The 22,513-nt window shown below is 35.0% G+C and overlaps 1 protein-coding gene across 1 annotated transcript in view; it reads left to right on the top strand.

Annotated features, from left to right (window-relative positions):
- KCNH8 (potassium voltage-gated channel subfamily H member 8) overlaps nt 1–22,513 on the top strand; it is a gene marked incomplete at both ends in the record, with an annotated part of 185,729 nt that overhangs the window by 85,705 nt on the left and 77,511 nt on the right. Inside the window, 2 exons of the mRNA XM_084280066.1 lie at nt 456–583; nt 2,682–2,922. Of these exons, the coding sequence (XP_084136192.1) occupies nt 456–583; nt 2,682–2,922 (369 nt within the window). The remainder of the gene's footprint in view (nt 1–455; nt 584–2,681; nt 2,923–22,513) is intronic.

Here is a 22,513-nt window from a genome sequence, read left to right as displayed (position 1 = left end):
AATGGAAACCTGGTACAAGTCAGATTCTTTGTTTTTAAAAAGTACACCACAAGAGTTTTATTTTTTCTTTCCCTGAATTAAAAAACAGAGTAGGAAAATCTTAAGAATATTTTAAGTGGTTATTCCTAGACATGTTTGTCTCTGGTCAGTAATCACGATTTTATTTTCTGAAACAGTACAGAGTACATTTTCCTTATCTATGAAATCATACATTTTAATTAATTGCTTCTGAGTCATGAAGGCATTTGACAATTAAAACTTCACAGTGATTTTTATTTGCCATTCAGGAAAGGGATTTTGTTTTCTTAATGGCAAAGCATTAAGCAAAACTAAGAAAAGGTGTGTATAATCTTTACATTTAGCCCTATTTCTACCAAAGTCTAAAATATCAATAGTTCAGCTCCCAAAAGCTGAATTGATATTTCCTAATGTTTAATGTACTCTCACTTCTGCAGAAAAATGGAAAGGAAGAGGAAGAGCAGGGTCACATTTTGAGTCAGCAAGAAGACGGAGTAGAGCTGTCCTTTATCATATCTCTGGACATCTACAAAGAAGAGAGAAGAACAAATTAAAAATTAATAATGTAGGTATAATTCTTCTCATTCAAAAATGTACTCTTTCCACTGTCTTTTTGTCCTTTTTTTAAAGTGATTTAAAAGGTCACTGGGAACCTGAGAAATGTCCTAGTCATAACTTTACGGTAACAAAAGGAGGAAAGTGCATTTCACTTGAGTGCAGTTCTGCCTACTATGATATTTGTTGCACATCATATAGCAAGACAGTGTCTTTAGCCATAATGTAAACAGACATTTATTTAACCCCAGGAAAGCCACAAAATACAATTTCTCCGAAATTAATTTTACTCTCAAAATTACTGTCCCAATTGTTTCATTTCCAAAATTACTATTTGCCAAAAATAATTAAAAAAACAACAACAAAAAAGAAGAAACTCAGCAGAAGGTAGAATAAACTCTAGCTGAATATCTCTGTGCTGTGTAAGCTCCAGAAGGTCACCATTTAGGCAACTTCCCATTTGAATGTCTCCAACTTCATGCAGATTAGGTTTATCTTTTCATTGATTGACATAGCTATTATAACTATAACTAGTAAGTGAGTTCATATAATATCCTGTGAATGTTGCAAAAAAATAAATCAAACAGCAGAGAAAACCAAAAATAGACCACTAGAAATACTTCTGAAGAAATATGCTCAGAAGAAAGAATAAATCTTCTACTCTATGGAACTATGTTTCAGGACAGAAGTTAATGCAGAGAAGTTAATGCAAAACTAGAGATGCAAAACTACAACCCCCCCCCCCCTAGAGATGCATATGAAATCAGTATGTACATATAAAACTTTGCTAGAATAGTACCTGAGACTCTTCCAACAGTGAGAGCCTGTAGAAGCAGGGGTAGCAAAATGAATGTTTTTCATTGTCAGAGTAATTTACGACTGTTAGTACATGGATTTCTAAAGGTATAGATTGGATTTCATAAGAGGAACATTTTTGTGTCTCTGGTTAAAAATGGTCTGATGCTAAAACCAGTGAGAATTCAGCCCCCAAGATTCATGAATGAGAAACAAGAATGGAGAACACGTCAGTATTTGAAATGAAACACACAAAAAGAAAGGCTGTGACAGGCAAGGCAAATGTAATTAAGTCTGTGGTCATGCAGTAGCTGTCTTTTTACATTCATAGTGAATAGCTTCAAGATCAGAAGTAATCTTCGCTTCCTGAATACACAGCATTGTTTTGTGAGGCTCTTCATTACTGGAACAGCATTAACCAGTGCCACAATGACAGCAAGCACGAATTTGATTAGTAAATAATACAAGGCGATTCATGTAGCACATGCTGCTTTTCAGGACAGTAGGTGGGTTTTTTTTGAAAGTTTGAAGGATGAAAGCTAAGAATTTATAAAAGTGATGCTTGAGGCTGAAGTCTTTGTCGCAAAGACCTTTTCTGGTTGGACAACAAAGCCTCAAGACACATGACAATGCTAGGTAATTTAATGGTGAAGGTTTTGGAGCTGTATTATGATGGGTCTATATTAGTGTTTTGGTTTAGATTAGGGGTACAAGTTTAAAGAGAATAAAACCATTATTCCCATTAATTGTGCTTCAGTTCATAGCAGTCTTCAGCACATGAACTGGATTCTCCCAGATGAAACTAAACCAACAGAAGTGTTCCAAGTACTTAGAGTTGTTCAGTTTGCTGGATCAGGCTAGAGTTAGGTTGAAACTACCTCCTCACTGGTCTAAAATACGTATAGGAAGGATGCTTTTTCTTCAGCACCATCTATTTCTATATGTTTATTCTTACTTGTAGTACTATGTCCTCATGTATACAAAGCTTTAGCCTATCTGTCCAGTAGAAAAACATTGCTTTTCAGTCAGAATTCACCCAAGAGAGAGTTTGCCTGATTCAGTCCCATCCTCATTCTATTTAATCTGTTCTTTATTAATCCTCTTCCTGCCCCAACATTCACAACAGTTATTCCATCAGCAGAACCATCTGTTTAAGTAAGTGTGAGGAAAAAATAGCACTAGTTGTTGCTCGCATATGAGTCTGTCATATTTATTTATGCTTTTTAAAAAAATAAATGGCTACATTGCAAGAAATGTGTCTCTATGATCAAATTACTGTTTTGTCTAATTCCATTTTTTTCTCTCTTTTTCAGAATGTTTTTGTAGATAAACCAGCATTTCCGGAATACAAAGTTTCAGATGCAAAAAAATCCAAATTCATATTGTTGCATTTTAGCACTTTTAAAGCTGGCTGGGACTGGCTTATTTTACTGGCAACGTTTTATGTTGCCGTGACTGTACCTTACAATGTTTGCTTTATTGGCCATGATGAGCTATCTACAACACGAAGCACAACTGTCAGTGACATTGCAGTGGAAATTCTTTTTATCATCGGTAAGATATGTTTGGGGTCTCTTCTTTGACATTTAAGGTTTTTTTTGCAGAATGTATAATGTAGGAGAGAAAATAATCATCACTTTCATGATTTTAAAGAAAATCAATTTTAGCTGTACAGTTTGAGATTTTAGCTGAACTTTAGATCAACTTTTTTTTCTTTTTTTTAAATTTTAGTCCTGCTGTTAGTCAAAAGGTACCTTTTACATAAAGAAAGGTTGAAAACCATTGCTTTACCCTGTGGATACATAAAACCTTGCCTGTGTAGGGGTGTGGCCTGGAATTACTACAGTGTTGTTCATAATGTACTTTTTTTAATTACCTTTCACAGACACATAGAAGACCCATGGGCCACAAGTAGAAAAATCACTAGGGTTTTAAAAATAATTTTTAAAGAATATTAAAACTTATACTGAAGTAATGAAAATATACAATATTTGTATGCTATGCTGGCAACTGGGATAGAATTTAACAGGTTGCAGCTTGTCATTGCTTGGTCTGTTCCCTAAACTTTTTTTCATTGATCCTTGTAATCTTATACTTAAATAATGAAAAAGAAGACTAATAGTGGTCTTGCAGCAAAGGAATTTCATTTTTGCATTAACTTATTAATTTCTTTTTGAATATTGAAAAGAAACCCTGGCTAGGGTTTTTTCCCCAAATTTTTATTGTTATAACACCACTCAGTACTCTCGCACTGACAAACTATAGCTCAGCTCTGTTGGTAATATGCAGTTGGAGAAACTGTTATTTTAAAGAAATAAGCAAAGTCAATGTCTTTCTCAATTGTGAAAAGGCTTAGGTTCTAAGAGAGAAAGAAAATGAATGAAGCAATAAAATGTTCCTCAGATTTTAAACTTATTTTCTGCTTTACTTTTCTCTATTTTTTCCCTGAAAATATGTAGTTTAATTCGCAAACACCAATGTTATGAGCTTCTCTAGGAGAAATAAAGAAGACTAAAACTTCTTAAACACTAAGAAACAACTCATAATGTCTTTAACAGATTTTTTTCTTACAAAAATTTTGAAAAGATTATTCCATTTCTCTAACAGCTTTATTGTAAACAGTAAGACTAGTAAGTGACAGAAGAATCAGATGTCAAAATGGATTAATATTTGTATTTCTTCCTTTGGACTTTGTTTTGATAGTAGATTTACGGTCTAATTTTCCCCTTTTATGCTCACTGTTAGATCTTGATGGAGTCTTTTGTGCTAATGGAATGATACTCAAGAACTGCAGTAAGAAACCTACCCTCTGCAATGCAGATCACAGATGATCATCTTATGACTTGTAAAAAAAAACAAGGCTGCGATTCTAGCCAGTCATAAATGACTACATATTCAATATTAAAGAAGACAAAATGAAATAATTCTACTTGATCTACCTGGGCATCTTTATAAAAACAATTGACTCAAAGTTAAGCTATTTGGGCTTATATCATAAGCAGCGGTGTCTCTATGATCAATATAATAGCTGGATAAGAAAAATAAAAGGAAGAAGATTTTCTGGAATTTTTAATTCACATTTTCTGCTTAGACTTTAAGGTTTATCAGTCAGGAAATCAAACCTTTGTTGTACCTAAATATATTCAAAGAAAAGCGTATAAAATACTAGAAAAGTACTAGGGAGTACTTGGCCCCATCTCCCCAAAAAATAATTATTTCTAAAGTTGTTATCTGTTTTTAAATTTGTGGCTCTGGTGAAAGGTTTATGGAGTATTTTCAGGACCTTCTCATACTGTATTTAAATCTCTGCAGTGAATTTAAGGAAAATAGTGTGTTTATAGTCACCTCTCAGTGGTCCCTTGACCGTTAAAATATTGAATGAATATTCCTCAGAACATGTGTAAGGTTGACAGCATACATAAATTGAAACATAAGGTTCAGGGCATTGTTGTGCTGTGGCTCTGAGAAGCACATCTTTGATGGATGACCTATGTGCTTTAAGAAAAGTCAATGAGAACTGTTGAGTAAAATTCTTTTTATGATGCTGTGGCCTCAGGATGTCAATAAGGATACCTGCCTGTGATGGGCCCTTCAGCTGTACTACAGTTCTGTAATCACAGATTGAAATATTACAACACAGTGATCACTGATTGACGAAAAAGACTACTTGCTTTCATTTTATTCAGATTTCTCAGAATACAGAAAAATACTCCTTTTATGTGCATAACTTGCACAAACTCTTATTTAGACTTGACAAGGTCTTCCTTTTTGGCTGTGTTATCAAAGGGAGTGCAGACATGACAATAGAAGGGAGTGACGTCTGCTCATCATTTCAAGGGAAATAATAGGGTAGAGGCTGAGGGTTTCCTTTAAGCAGAATAGTTTGAATGAATCTAGTGGCTAAAAACCAAATCTTTCATGCTTATCCAATTTGTTATTCAGCATATACTTAAGCATGACAAGAATACATATGAATGTCTTCTGATTCAGGCACTTTTAAGTAGGAGTGTTGATCTGAATTAAATTAATTATAAGAAAAGAGCACATCTAGCTAGAGGTTTAACTGCTTTAGCCTTTAAAGTTCTCTAAAATATTAACAGAAGATAAACAATAACAATAACAACCCATTTTGTGATGTCTTTGGGGAAAAGTTAGGAGAGGGAACATAATACATCTCAAATTAAGTTTAAATTATTTTTTGCTTTATATATCCTAGTGCTTTGAAAAACTTGTGTTATATGATGTTTGAGTGTGCTTTCAGATCTTTTTCCTCTGTAGTGTGTGCAAACTTTCCCTGACATTCTCCTGTAAATAAAACTTTTACTTCCTCTGTCCAATGACAATTTAAAACTAGTTTAGTTTTAGATTTTTTTAACTGTTCTCTGTATCTTAAAAATCATAAACAGGTGAAGAAAATACTTCCATATTTAGTGCATTTAATCAAAGATATAACAATTACCTTAGAAAGCATTCCATCTGGTGAGTAAGATTACTTGCTTTATTGCACGATTTATTTTGAAGTTCATGCTCATTCATTTTTAAAGGCAGTAGCTGTGCCCTTCATTTGTAGGTAGATATGTCTGGGTGGCTAAAGTTTTAATATTTCTAAGAAGCATATTGAATCTTGTCTACTTTTCAATAATATTTGTAAAGTTTTCCATCTTTTGGAGATAAAAGCTGGAAGCCCAGTTCATTCCATTTGTTAGTGATAACCTCCTGATTGCATAACTTTTACTCTTCCATAACTTTTGAGCATACTGCTTTTCTTTCTGTAACTGTTTCTTTCTTGTTTTCAGATTTATTTTTTTTTTTTTAATTTTTAAAACATTGAATTCCTTAATTGAAGAAAGTAATGTTACCAAAAAATTTATCGATACTTTATTGCTAGATGCTCAGACATACTCACAGGACTATTTGAATAGGTTGTCTTCAATAGGAGCTGAGATCAATGTGATGATCTAGGGAAAACATGTATAGGCTTTTAGGACAATTTTATTGCATTATTTGCTGGATAAGGTCAAAGATGTCTGAGTATTTGTCTCCTAAGGTAGTTAGAAAAAACTATAGAGAGAAGATAATAATAATGTGACCTTTAACTTTCAGGGATTTATTTGTGGATCATGGTTTCTAGTCTAAAAGAGAGAACTTGGATATTAATTATAGCTATAAAATTATACCATTTATAAACGTACTGGCAATGATAATTTTAGACTATTTTCCATAATATACTCTGCCTACCTGCAGAAAAAAAAATTACATCATACCCATCCCTTCCCTCCAGTCTTCCCATGTGCATGTTCATTTGAAGACTTTTTCTATGCCTTTCACTTTCAAGAAAAAAAAATCATGGTTACTAAGATCACTTCTTTGTACATGTATCCCTCTCTTTTGTTAAATATTATTTTAAAAACTGTTATATCAGCAATTTCAGGTTTTAATAGCAGCATGCTTAGAAGCCCTAAAACTGTAATTTGTGTTGCCTTGTACCACAAAGAGACTTGTTAGCCCATTAGTGTCTATCACAAATGAATATGACTCAAAATCTTTCCAAAACTGTCTTAAATCATATGAAGCCCTTAAGTGTCAGATCTTCAATAAGTAGGGATTGAAAAATATGGTACAAACTCATTCATGACTTACACAGTCATTCAAGTGTGCGTATTATTGTATCGAAAATAATACATCATAATGACAGAATACCAGGTTGGAAGGGACCTGAAGGATCATTTGATCCAACATTTCTTGACAAAACTCCACCTAGACAAAAGCACCATCTTGACGAGATGGTCCAGCACCCTGACCAGCCAAATTTTAAAAGCATCCAATGTTAGGGAATCCACCACTTCCTTGGGGAGGTTATTCCAATGGTCAATTGTTGTAATTGTGAAAAACTTTCCCCTTATGTCCAATCAGAATCTCCCAGGAGTAACTCACACTCATTATGCTTCGTCTTTTCCATGTGACTCCTTGTAAAAAGGGAGTATCCATCTTCTTTATAGCCATCCTTTAAGTACTGGAACATGGTGATGAGCCTTCTTTCCTCAAAGCTGAACAAACCCAATTCCCTCAGCCTTTCCTCATCTGGCAGGCTTCCCAGTGCTTTGGTCATCCTTGTGGCCTTCCTCTGGACCTTCTCATGCTTGTCCACATCTTTTTTTTATAATCAGGACCAAAAGAGTATTCCAGGTGTGTCCTGACCAGCATGGAGTGGGAAAATGGCTTCTTATATCTGCTGATGTTGTCCATGTTGATGCAACTCAGCATCTTGCTGGCTTTCTTTGCCACTGCAACACACTGTTCACTCATGCTGCACTTCTTGTCCACCAGGATGCCCAGGTCCTTCTCCATTGTGCTGCTTTCCAGCCAGGTAGATTCCAGTCTATGTTGCACCCCTGGATTATGTTTTTCCAGGTGTAAGACCTTACACTTGTCCTTGGTGAACTTCATAAGGTTCTTGTTAGCCCACTCTTCTGTCTTCCTACAGGATGATTCTCCTTGCTGAAGTGTCTAGTTCCCTACTCAGTTTGATGTAATACACAAAATTAGTCAGGGTCCACTTGATCCCATCACCCAGATCACTTATGAAGCTATTAAACAGCCCAGAATCAATCCCTGGGAGACCGCACTTGTCACAGGTCACCAGTATGAAAAAGAACTACTTACCACCACTCTCCTGGTGGTCAGGCACTTTCCTACTGCTACATAGAGGATTTGTCAAGACCATAAGGTATCAGTTTCTCTTGGACAAGACTGTGGGGAACTGTATCAAAAGCCTGGGAGAACTCCAGGTAGGCAATGACCACTGTTCAACCCACTTCAACTGAGCAGGTTACTTTATCATAGAAGGCAATTGGGTTTGTAAAGAAGAACTGGTGAATCCATGATAGCTTTTCCCAGTCACGTACTTCATTTGACTCGTTCAATAACTGTCCCAGGGACTGAAGTAAGATTTGAATTTCCTGGAACCTCCTTTAAACCTTTCTTGTAGATTGGGGATGACATAAGACTTCTTCCAGTCTTCTGGGACACCCCCATATCTCTATGGCTTCAAGGGGAAGCAGCCTCACACATTAATGTCAGCCAGTTCCCTAAATACCAGGTGGTTATTGTTAGGGTCTATTGATTTGTCAGGATCAAGCTCCTGTTGTAGTTGGCATACCAACTCGTCCTTCACTGACAGTTTACATTAGCCTGGATTTTTGTTCCCAAGGCCTGAGGCCCAATAGCGAGGAAAGTGTTAAAAATCTCAGCCTCTTCAGCATTGTTGGGGACTAACTCACCTCTCCTGCTTAACAGTGGCCCAATATTATCCTTCTGCTTGTTGTTTACGCACCTGAAAAATCCTTTCAAATAGTTTTTTGACATCTCTGGCCAATTTCAATTTAAGCTGAGCTTTTGCTTTTCTAATCACATGTCTGCGTACCCTCACAATGTCCTTGGAGTTCTCAGGAGGTGTTCAGCTGCTTTTCCATGGCTGGTACATGTCCCTGTTGGTTTTGAGGAGATTCAGAACCTTGCAGTTAAGCCACAGTAGTCTCTTGCTCAGCCTACTTCCCTTAATTTTAAAGGTCATGACCTGCTGTTGTGTTTCCAGAAGAGGGTTCTTGAAAATCTCCCAGCACTCACTAGTTTCATTATCCTTCATTGAAGCTTCCCATGGCATCTGTCCCAACTGAGCTCTGAGAAAGCTGAAGTTTGCTCTTCTAAAATATATCTTTTTTCTTAATAGCAACCTTCAGTGTGATCAGCAGGATCCCAGACTCAACAAATTGTGATCACTGCAACCAAGACTGTCACAAACCAAGACATTACGAAAATAAACTGTCCTGGTTCTGGCCAGGACATAAACAAAACTGATATATTGCAAAAATTGAACATTATTTGTTGGAATCAGATTTAATAGTATTAAATGCTATAGAATTTATTAGTTTGATTTAAATTAGAAAGTTAATTTACATTTTTCATTCATGTTCTTTTTCATTATTGTAACAATTATAATTTCATATCTTTTCACGTGCACAGAAGGTCACATAAAACAATATCTGTGCCTGGAGGACCTCACATCTAAGAAGACGATGAAAAAAATGCATGGATGTAGATCTAACTGAAGTTTTAAGAAATCAGTGCCCCAAAATATTGCTTATTACTCCTGAAGTTGGGAGATAGATACCTTGCAGTTAAGACAAGAAAACTGCTTATCTGAGTGTTTCTGATTTTCCTGAGGCCAAAATAACTTAAATACTGCTGAACTTCTTATAAGAATGGATCTTTATGTATTGGTCACGGATCATCAAAGTTAAAGGTAAAATCCAGAAAAGAACTGCTTAAAGAAGTACTTAACAGGCTCGATTCTAAAATCTGGTTTTGTGATGAAATACGTAAAACAAAGCAAGTGGATTATGAAGGATAAAAGCCTTTTAAAGAACACGTGTAAGATGTTGTGAGCCTCATGAGCACAAGCTGAAATACGCAGCATTTACCATATGTAATTCCTTACTATTCTGGGGAGAGCTCTGTAGGCAGCTTATAGCTGGGTCAAGATATTCTGCATCTGTGCTTCTTGCAAATATAATCACTGTTCCAATTCTCAGCTATCCTAAATGAATCTCTTTGGACAGATTATTTTTCTTTCCTACTCCCTATTTCACAATGAGACTTGTAACATTGGAGTGAAAGGCTTCTGAGCATTTACGAGTACTAAGATCACTTGAAAACTAAGCTTTCACTTTTTTTTCATCTAAACTGTGATGGTACTGTAAAAAAAAATAAGCACTGTGACAAATCATTTGTTTCACCTGTAGTCATTCCACACATTGGGAAATGCTGCAGTAGTTGTCTTGTAAGTAATTTTCACTCTGCTATGTTCCCTTTCAAAAGGTATGAAAAGTTAAAACTACCCTGTTATACACAGTATGTCTGTCTTGCTTCAGATGCATTGAAAGTAGTGAAAAGTCGTACGATTGATGTTTCTTCACTCTTTGGAAATGCTTCTTTACTCTGCATTTCTGCAGGGTTTACTAAGAAAATTACCCTTGTAGAAACTTTCACAGTTAGGCAGTCACAAATACTGGCTTCTGTTAAAAGCAGAGCTAGCAGTTCATTTTTCAGAAATACTTTTCTTTGCCTTTCTTTCAAGACTCCAAAATCTGTATCTTCCTTTGTAGAGAAGTCAGTATAATAAAACTTAGGTTCTCAGTATATTCATGAATTGAGTCTATTTTTAAAAAAAGTAGACCATAGTTTATGAAAAAGAAAACCTTTCCAGTGTTTAGTATATTACTGTAAAGGTCACAGTATGTGATGCTTTACTGGCATATCAGTTACTGTAGAACTGAATCTAGCTAATCCTGGTTCAACACCCTCATAGTAAAGGAAAGCAATTTTAAAAGGTGAAGCCAAAAGGCTGTAAATCAAGGAAGCGGTAAAAATAATGTGTCTTTTTTATTTTTTACATTTGTAGTCTTTTGTTCAGTTTCATGGTACTGGGATTTTAATCTCAGGCTCTCAGCACCGTAGAGAGTTGCAATTAAACCCCCTGTTTTTATATGACTGTGCTGGTCATTCTATGTGTTCCAGCATGCGCACAATGATGGGTACAGCAGTCTAAGAATAGAGTTTGGTAAAGCATACAATGCCAGTGCACCAACGCTGACCATATTACACTCCTGGAGGGAGTGACTTTTGTTTCCACAATAGCCATTTCAACCACTGACACCTTCAGATTTCAGGTGGTTTATATTAATGGATAATTTACCCAAGTAAAAGAGTATTTCCACTCATGTATGACTTCAATATTCCATTAACTTCCACTGTATGAAAAAATGGTCAGGAAGAGCAAATCAGTCTGTCAGTTACAGATGGTTTTTGTGAATCAGCTCTGCTATGATCTGTCATACCTGTGAATAGGTCTTGCTCCAGGAATACTGCTGAAACTGTTGTCGATTTGTCAAACTGTAATGGAGCAAGGCTGAGAACGTATGTCATAGCACTGCCTTAGAAGAGGGACTGGTCCACTCATCACAGGCTGTACAGTGACAAGCATTGTACTGTCCAATCATAAATAAATTCTTTTCATTGGAGAAACATGACTGGTAAAACAGCTTAGTGTATCCACTGGGGATTTTTAAAAGAACAAAGCCAATTCTTTCCACATTTGCAGAAGATTTTTTTTCAGAGGTCTATCATATTGTATGAATGAGATATGCTTGTGCTGCGGATTTTAAGAATTTGCAGCTTTCAACTAAATTTCTCTTATTCATTTGATTGCTAGTTATCCAACTAAAGCCACAAGACATCTAAAGAAGCCCTGCTTTCAATACAAGTGCAACGTTGTCTCTGAATGAGGTTCCCAACCTCTTCAACTGTCTGCAAAAACCAAAGGGGGTGGTTTCCATGATATTCTGGAGTGTTAATGTCCAGAAGAAAACATTACAGGGGGGTGCACCTAAAAAAAAATATGAAGGAGGGGGTATACTTTATAGCCAGATTTTAAATTTTAAATGTATATTTAATCCAGGTATTAAAATTACTTACAATATACTGTGTTTGGTTAAAGAATGTATTCCTGAAGGACGTCAGCTCTTGTTCAGAGACCACAGAGGAGGGAGGATCCACAACTCCCCTCCTCTATGACTTATAAATGACATATTTCTTTTTTTGCATTCTTTTCATCCAGCTGCAAAAGTGATGTCTTGTTAAGTCTTCAATACCACTGGTTTAAAACATCACTACCCAGTGATTCTTAGGATACACTGGACTGTAATTTTTTATCAGATAATATAACCATATTTTACTGCTCCATTTCAAAATTTGGTAAGAAGTATTCATTGAACACATCTTTTTCTACAAGATTATTGATAGCTTCTGTCATAATGGGACTGAAGATGCAGATTTGCATTTCTTTCCTAATACATCTAAAACTGTAATTTTCCTTAATCCTGCCTACAAAAGAGTTCTTTCTTTCCGAAACAGGTCTAGATTTTCATGTCATACTTTCTGTACTTTTTATTGGTGTTACTTAAAATCTGTTAATCATTTTTTACATCTTTTTTTTTTTCTTCTCCTTCAGCAGCTGAAACAGACTCTTGTAAAGATTTATTATTTTGTTATATATTATTTCTATATTACATATTTCATTATATACTATCTATTTAGTATATAAACTATCTGCTTTTAAGGATTTTAGTACTTAAACCTGGTGCTTTATTTTCTTGCAAACTTTATTTGACTTCTTAGTAGCTCAGATTCCTAAGATACAGGTATAAAATATTTTTTTATTTTAAAATATTAAATTTAATTTTTTTTTTATTCCGATTTAGAACCATCTCCCTCACCTTACCATGTAAGCATCTAAAAGAATATCATCCAACTAATTGTGGTAACAGACATTTTGAGGGGAGCTGCTGAGTTGAAAAATCACACTTCTATTTGAATAAATTGTGCCCAGGAGATTTACTAGGAGCATCTACGTCTACAGGAGCAGTAGAATAGAAGGGGAAAAAAAGTTTAAATAGGGACAGATAATTTTTTTTCTAATATTTTATGGAATCTATCCTAAAAGCTCTCTGGTCAGATTCTAATACCATTATCCATATGCAATTAAATAACATTAGCTGAAATAATCAGATAAATAAAAGAGCTTGGACTTTGGCTCATGTATTGCTAGCTAAAGACAGTCAATGTAAAATAAGAATAAAACAGAAAAGAAAAGAAACAGAGAAGAGCCAGTCATAATACCTAGGAGAGGGAGGTGGTGTATGAAACCGTCTGTTCTGCAAATCAGTGAGGTTAATATACCTAAATCATCTAGGTCTCAAGCACAGGATTGAATTACTGTAGTCTAATAAGAAGTCATCCATCAGCCAATCCCTAGGTTACTGCTTATGTGTATACCACTTGCCCTAAAGGTGCAGGATTTTTCAACTTCATTTAGTTTGCAGTAAAAAGAGAGATAAATTGAGTTATATTACTTAGCATTTGCTGCAGTTTAAAAGTGAACCATGGGCAGTTACTGAATCATCTGACTAATCGTAAATTGTGGTTCTGCTGTAACTTGATCATGTCTAATCCAGCAGGATTTATTTTTTTAAAAAAAAAATCAAGCCTGAAGAGAAGAAAAAAAATAGAAAGTGTTGGCTCAGAAAAATCAACTGCTTCAGGTAAAATAATCCTTTTTGTGAGTAAAGAAGTTTAGTTGCCTGCCAGATAAATTTTTACTTCTGGTTTATCTCCTTTTTTTAAATTGTTTTTGTTCTTTGGGTTGTTTTGGTGGGGTTTTTTTTCGGGGGTTATAAATTAAGACTATAGAAAACACATACTGTGCTTTCAAATTTGGAAAAGGGATATTATTCTGGAAAATACCTTCAGAGTTAGTAGAACAATTTGAGGACTATCAGTTAATGTTCTTTGCTCATTTTATATTGTTTAGGATTGCAACCTGCATTATGCACTAATTAGAACCTTTTTTTTTAATATAATCTTTTTACCCCTTTGTTGATCACCAGTCTAAATTGCTATTTTTCTACCATTTGCTAAGTGGATGTGTCTGCCTTTGAATGTGAGAATGACAAATCTACAAGGGGGTGGCATGGTTGTGATGCATCCTACAGAGTTTTAATTCGAGAGAGGTCACCGAACAATTCCAAAACCCTACAGACTTGCTCAGAGTTCCCTGCTCATTTATTCCCAACTATGAAAGAAGTTGTCTTTTCACAGAAACTGAGCACAGCTAGGAAGGATTTTCATGCTGGAACCTTGTGAAAAGTGTCACCAAATGGATCCCTATTGGATGATTCAAATAAGGAAAGGGATAAATTAGAGCTTTTTCATTAGATCACAGTATTTACTGTAGAAATTTTGAATGAAAATACCCGAAAAGCATGTAGCCATGGTAATTGTGAACTTGGAAGACATTAGGATAATGTTGATCCTAGCCTTCTGATGTTTACTGCTGTGGATACTGTGTAAGATTTTAATTTGAGCAAAATATATAAACAAATTAGGAGCCATAACTGCATGTAGATGGATCCTTTGATGTAGACACTTTCACAGCTGTAGTAACTGGGTTGTTTAGGGTTTTTTTTAAATTCATTTTCTTTAATCTTTCAGTGTAAATTTTTAGGAGTTTTAGAGATACCTCATTTCTCCCAATATTTTTTTTTTTACTGTTTCTTACCAGTAGTGGAAATGATAGCCAACAGATGATAAAGCAGTTGAGATTAGAGGCTGATTGTACCAAATACTTTTATCAGCCACGGTTTACATTCTCTGGGTGCATCTTAGGGACTCTAGTGCCTAACAGGGTTTCTGATTTACCTTGCATGGAGTTGGTAGGGAAAGCTATTAGTCTCGAGGAGCAGCACTGGAAAAGCAGAAAGGAACTGCAGTAACAGGTGCCTGTGGTCAGAAGGTGTGAGATGCAGCAGCCCATGTTCAGATACAACATTACAACAGTGCTGGAGGATGTGAGATGAAAGCAGTAGGAGTGTAAAAGAGAAGGTGAGGGGAGTGGTAAGAGATTTGTTTAGAGGGACTAAACAGAGATGTCTTTCTGAGGGTGATTGGTCATTGATTTGCTGTTGATTTTTTCTGAAGTCATTCTGCACAACCTGGGGGTGGAAATTAGATCTGAAATGACTGAAAGAACAGCTCCATTCTTTGTATGCGAGGGGAGAGGTTCATAGGTGGTGTGATTGCTTGTTCCAAACCTGTTGAAGTTCGAGATCCTGGGTTCTCCCAATTGAGTGCTGCCAGATGAAGTTCATTTTTGGATTTGACAGCAGTAAAGTTACTTGCTACTTTGAAGCCTGATGCTCTTGCTTCTGTTAAGCCCACGGGCTCACCTGCACAGCAGCGGGGAAGGAGCAAAAGTCTACACCACCAGTCAGGGCTGGCTTAAAAATCACGGGTCTTTGTTAAAAACAAACAGGTGTATCTATCCTAAAACCAGTAAAAATCTGTAGAAAAAAGGCATCTAGTATTCCATAAATGACTAAAAGGCTGTTTTAAAGTAAATTGGATCTAGACTTTATCCTGAGCTTTACTTAACTTAAAGTCTGACTTTTTGATGTCTAATTTTAACTAAAATTGAATAATCACACTTGAAATAAGAACCGAGTTTTATTCCCTATCGAAAAAAATAGAGAAGCTTCACCCTTTCCTTCCTCTGTACATCAAGGATTTTAATGTAAAGGCAATATGCTAGATGGTCCAGTGCAGAATGTAGCGAGTCAATGAATTTGATATTATCTGCTGTTAATCCTGTTTTAGTTTTAAGTAACTTTTTAATGATGTTGTTCATGTCAGAGACAGTATTTACATCCCCTATTCTGCTTTCCTTAGCATGTGACACGTTCTGTGTATCTTGCAAGATTATTTTAAATTATTTTTTTCCAGTTTACATAGAAAAAAATCACGAGTTAATTTAAGAATCTGTTTCTCTAGTGATGATGTTTATTATTAATGTTTTGCTCATCTGTCTTTGTGTTATGAGAACTGCTGAAGTGGAAAAGACACTGTAGGTCTTACAGCCTGAAAAAAACATCAAATATAGCTTGCACAGGTGAAAGGTTATTGTTAAACCATACTTAAAGATAAACATATGTCTTAAGGAAACTTTTGATCCACTAATTGTCCAAAGATAATAATAACATCTGTAGAAAATGCTTAAAACCCACCTCATCTAAGGGCATTTGGAACACAAAATCAGGACTAAAGATGCTGCAGAGTTAAGTGGAAATCTCCAAAGATTTACGATACTAATAGTTGTGTTGAATTTCCGGTTAAATTAGTGTCATTGGTAGGTAAAGACTAGTGCACAAAAAGGTTCACAAAAAAACTCTAGCATATTAATAATATTGTAGTTTTTTGCATTTCAACTAGTTTCTTGCCTCAAATTGCTTACCCTTCTGGTTGCTCATAGTCTTTATGATAGGAAAACATTTATTTACAAAAAAAAATAAAAGGTTAATCTTCCACTTTTTAATAGCAATCTCAAAAAGAACATGGAAAGAAATAAAACCTCTCAGGAATTATGATTGTTCCTAAATTTTCATTGAAGACATTGTTGTGCTCTTGGAAGTTTCTTGCCTCAGGAGTTCTGGGGTTTGGGGTTTGCTTTTTGGTTGTGGTGTTGTTGTGAGGGTTTTTTTTGTCCTTTACAACAGCTTTCTCAGAATGTGCTTTAGTACAGCAGCTAAACTGTAAATAACATTGGCCAGGTGAAAAAATTGTTCACACGGAAGGGTAGGTCAGAAAGCTGTCAAGAAATAAAAGATGGATCACAGGCACTTACCTCTCCCTAGATTTTTATCTAATGAGTTGAATGCAGAAAGAAGCACTTACATTTCCTATTCAGTTTTTTATATATAAATGTTATCTAGGACTGTTGTCCTAAATTGTTTTGATAAGAAGACAGAAAGGGGTGCTGTGCAGAAAAACCTCTAATCTCTTCAATCTTGAACACTGAATTCCATATGCACATTGATAAGCCTTTGGTGTACTGGATGGCTTAGGGGAATTTAAAGCAAGCGTTTATCTCCTTTGCTGTTAAAGCTTTAGTTGTTTCACAAATGCTAATGTGCAATAAGTAAGCAAATCTTTTTTCTGACTTCAATGAGTGCACACTGGAGGTTTCTGAGCCAAATGAGAAGCTTCAAAATGCTAGTGCTGTAAATATATATTTACTTTTTTCTTTCTTACCTTTATCAAGCAAATCTATATAAAATAGTTATGTTGGATGCTGGTGCTACAGGACTGATCTGAAAGTGTGATCATAACTGACTAGCTCTACCAAGCACCTGTGGAGCTCATTATGAGCCATATGGAATCATGCAAATTTCACATCTTAATTGTATTAGTGAAAAATTCTGAACACTTTTTTGTAGCTTTAAATATTCAGGGCCAGCTGAGACTACTTCATGATCTAATCCAGAATTTTTATGTCTCTGATTTTACTTACGTGTATGTTCTGTTCAGCCTGAGGGCTTTGTTGATTCAAAACAGTAGTTCTTAAAGCATGAACCAATTATAAACCACAAGACCTCAGCCAATGGAACCGATAGCCTCTGATATGTGTTCAGGTCACTTTGTACTGAGGTTTTGCACTAAATCTTGATAATTTTGAAGGATAACACTGTGCCAAAAATTAAAACTTCTGTCAAGATTCCATTAATTTAGGATGCTTATCTCTAATGGTTAAAAGGGAGGGAATGGCAGATGTCAAACATTCAGAAATACCATAGATCCACTACTAGCAGTGTGTAGGCTAGCTAGTCTATGTCAAATAATCTTAGAAGACTGTGTAGCCGTGTACAGTGGAAGACAGCATAAAACACTTCTCTCAGTGAAGCAATTCTTCTCCGGACCCAGATCTGTCATTAGAATGGGCATTTGATCAAATGAATCCTAAATAAATCTTTTCTGATACCTTAAAGAGATGATCCAACATGATCCTCTCTCTGTGTTGAGTCTGTCTGCCTCTTCTCTTGCACCCCAGTAGTGTATTGTGGGGAAAAAAACCTGTTTCCTGGTCTCTTGAGTATAAGGGCTAACAGGCTTGAAGATCCTACTTTACACAATCTTGGTGTATCCTACCTAAAGAATATGTAGGGAGCAACACAAATCAATCTTTCCCCCCACTAAAGCTTTGAAATTAAGGGCAAACCAGAGTAACTCAATGTGCAAAGGATGATTGTGATAGTCAAGCCTTCCTGTCTTCTCCCTAGCAGATCTATAGATACACATTCACCTCTTGTACATGTAACATGAGCCCATGTGTGTATATATATGTGTGTGTGTGTGTTGTCTGCTTGAATGTAACTTCGATCTCTCCAGTATGACATTGTGTTGCACAGTGTAAGAATGTTTAACATGGACCCAAATGATGAAAATCCATCACCTCATTCACTATGCAATATTTGATTTCCAAAATGAATTTAACTAATGTCTGCCCAGTGTATCCTATTTTGCCTAATTAGCCTATCAGTGGATGAAACAAGTAAAAGTCAGTTCTGTTACTATTCTGGAGATAAGTAAACTAAGCAAGTTGAATTTATAACATCATTTAAAGTGAAGTCCAGGTATTGTTTTGTAATACTCTTTTCCTTTCTATTTTTCTTGAGGTGTGGGTGCTAGAGTTGTATGGTTGCAGTTGTTTCAGCAAATGCATGAAGTATTTTAGATTCACAGGTGATATTCTCTGTTTTGCCACACCTTTGTACTAAAGCCAAACTGACACTCTTAGCTATTAAAAATCTCTTTTGGTGTCATTATTTTCCAACCCAGAATCTACCCTCCTACAGATATAATTTTCCTTTTTGGGTCTTAGATGTCTTTTGCTTATTAATGGCGATATATGTCCCATTTTATGTTTGGATTTGGAATGGCCGCAATCATCCATCTTCTTTGTTCATAACTACCATAATACTGTGAACTCAATCAGCCAAGATGAATCCTCTGGAAACAGTTTTGTTTACAAACAGACCCATAGCAACAACATTTTGCAACTGTGCAGAAAGCCAGTTTTGGCTTTTGTTTTATGTGTCTAATATTCTGGTTAAAGCAGACCTTCAAATGAGGATGATACAGGATGAAATAACATGACCACATCTAAGTATTCTGCAGCAATCAACTAGTTTGATAGCTGTATCAAATGTGATTTTCTTAGCAAAACTTGATTTTACTCCCTCCGTGAATTTATGGTATTAGTTCTGCTTTGACATATATAGTCTTTACACATTTAACATATATGCTGGACTGATCTGCTATTTTTGTGATAAGCAAATCTATTTTTGTCTGGATCATCCCTTATGGTGTGCTTTTTTTTTTTTCCCTCTGAATTATTAAAATTATCATGGTAAATTCAATTTCCTTAGGATTTTCCAAATTTTCTGATATTTTTTTATTAGAAGGTAATACTGGTGATTGATTCAGAAAGTAGCTCTCAGTAAGTTGCACTTAGAATATTAGGTGGAACTTTGTCTTAGACAATCTCCTTGAAATGTCTAATGCCTCCTTTGTTATATGATAAGCTTCTGTACCACCTGCAGCATCCTCTAGAGTGATAAATCTTCCTACTTCACTACAAAACCAGACTTTTCATTTTCTACTTTTTAGAAAGTAAGAGACAAGGGGAATGTAATATTCTATATATGTGTTCAGTTTTGTTAGTCATTTAAACTTAATTATGTTTTGTTCTCATTTTCAAACTTGTAATTTTAATAGTCATTGATCTTTTCTGCATTTCATTTACATGTTCTAGGTTATTTTGTATCTTGCAATTTTATAACTGTTTTGGTTTTTCTCTGTTGTTTTGTTGGGGTTTTTTTGTTGTTTTTTTTTTTAACTAGGAAGGCTTATTGCTTTTCCTTAATGTCCAGAAGGAAAATTCATGCTTAAAATTTGTTCCAAACATATGTGTTACTAAAGTACTTGGAGTTTTCAAAAAAAGCTTCTTTTGCTCTTCGAAGTGCACATCTTAGATTACGTCATATTTTCATAGTGTCAGTGTTTTTATAAGACCACATTTCCCAGATCCAAGCAATAACAGATTTTTAGTAAAGAATAATTTCCCTTTCCTACATTAACATAGATTGCCACATATATTCCAAATTACAACATGATGTCTAATCCAATGATAGATATTATTTTTTTAGGAATTTATTCAATTAGGAATTTAATCTGGATTTTTTTATATTTTTTTACTATTTTTATATGGAACAACCAGTACGTATCTGAAACTGAAGGCACCTATGATGCTGTGTTTATTATCCTCGGTGATATTTTTCAGTAACTGCCTTTCTTTTTGTAGCCATGAGTTGTCCTTGCGAAAAAGCTGAAGTTCAATGCTTGTGCTTGTGCTTCACTGCCAAAGTAGAACAGTCATAAAAGTGAAAGACAAGATTAAATATAGCTGAAAGATAATTTCTGCTATCCACAATGAAGTACTTGAAAATAACACACAAAGTACCAAACTGGAGCTATTAACATTTATTTGTTATAAAACTGTAGAAATACACAACCGAATGATCCTTTCTTTGAGGGTGCAGAATATGCACGTGAAAAATATGCATAGGATAATGAAATTGATTTAGAGTGCATTTTCTTCCTACATATTAAATGAAAGTCTAATTAATGATTTATAGAAGCTGATCTGTCATACAAGTCTTCTCTGCTGATGTTACAAAACGTTAAGAAAAACTCTAGGAAGATGAAACTATGAAACCTGGCTGGGACTTTTCTCAGTTAAGAGGAAAAAAATAATCAAGCATATATAATGAAACATGACTGGTTTATAGCAGCTATGAATTTCATCAGATCCTTTTGTGGTTCAGAGCATCATCTAACATAATATAAATTCACAAAATGGGTATCTCAATGCAAATATGAGCAGCATTAAACGAGATGGAAATTGACACATTTATAACACATTATACCAATGTTTGGCAGTACTTTGCGTAAACATTTCCATGCCTTGTTTCCCAGAAATGTAGAGGTCTTTAGTTCCAGTTCTTCATAGCTTCCATCATTATGATATCCAAGCCACACATCATAGCAAGCTTCTTTACAAATATGCTAAAAGAAAATTTGATATTGCTGTTTTTAAGATGGAAATGCTGTCATAGATTTTGTGTAATCACAACAGATCTCCTGCTCAAACTTGTGTAAGAGTTAGTAATTCAAGTGCCAGCTACTACATAATATTTAAAATGAAGTGCAAATGGGTAAAGTTGCTAGTAATTTAATTTTTCAAACTCTTTTGCCGGAACAATACTGTAAAATTTGTTGTAGGACTTCAATAGTAATTTCTGCATGGATTGTGTGACTGTTCTATTTGAGCATCTATCTTCATAAAGCATGAAAAGAAGCTGTTATAAAATACTGAATCTGCCAGATCCAAATGTAGATAATGCTAACCCTAAACATTTGAGTCCTGCAGATACCATGATCCAATGCTGTTCTGATATAGTTAGAGTCCAGTTTCCATTTTTAATATTATTTTAATACCAAAAGATTCTGAAATAAAATTCTGGAAATGATAAATTGCTTTAATATGGATGTGTCAATCCATGCGCTATCAATGAGGCAGCATCTTGAGCTTTTCTAATGTGTCAGATTGTTTTATATCAAATTTATTTACTCATTTAAGATGAACCTGGTCAGGCACTTTTTGTCTTGCCCTGCTTTACAATGCTGCACTTTAAGTCTATGTATTGGCTGTCATTATACTAACTGTTCAAAAGTGTCATTTCCAAAGCCTTCTTGATTCAGAAGTAAATGCACAGAAAACAAAAACCACAATAAAAAAAAGAGGAAGATATGGAGAAAAGTTAAAAAATAAAAGTCCTTGAAAAATGGGAAAAAACAAGAAAGGGAGGAAATACCTGAAAACTAGAGCCTAATAAAATCTAGCTCATCTAAAGAGAGCTACATGAATGTTTACATATTCCATTTCTAGTGTACTTTTATGATTTTCAAATAAATCATGGGAAGGGAATCTTTTAATAGTCTTTATTTTTTGCATTTTGGTGTGTAGGTTGTACAAAAGCTTGCAAATGGGACAAAGCTCTCCTGCTACTCTTTTTGCGGCTCTAATGGTAGCAATATTTTCTGTCACATTCTGAAAAAACTATCCTTCGATTTTACTGTCTAAGGGGAGTCTGTTCATACATGCTGGTCTTAGCAGATGTTTCTCACACTGGATGCAAAATGTAGGATAAAAGGAAAATCAGAAATTAAGCATTCCTTGTCATGTGTGTATAGAAGGAAAAAAGTTCTTAGGCCCTAGAAACTGCATAGAAAACCAAGAGTAGATGAATCCGCTCCTCCTACTAGTAATGCAACTACTACACACTTTTTTCGTTCTATTTTGATTTGCATTAAAACCAGGTTACAATAGTAGTACTGTTAGCATTCATTATGTTTTAATTTTAAAGAGATAAAAGTTGACATATATTTAATTTTCAGGACTTTATAACTTGCTTTTTTATCAGGAATGTGCTGAATTGGAACAGGTTTGCATAGCACAGAAGAAACTAGGTATGAGGAAAGGATATATCTGCATCCAAAGAGCATACACATCCCTTGAATAGACTGAAACTATGAAATACTTACATTCTGTGTTTATACCCACTTGTAAAGCAGGCAT

This window comes from Gallinula chloropus (genome assembly GCF_964237585.1).
Source record: "Gallinula chloropus genome assembly, chromosome: 2".
Classification (NCBI taxonomy): domain Eukaryota; kingdom Metazoa; phylum Chordata; class Aves; order Gruiformes; family Rallidae; genus Gallinula; species Gallinula chloropus.
The sequence above is the reverse complement of the archived record's forward strand: the minus strand, read 5'-3'. Positions and strand labels throughout refer to the sequence as shown.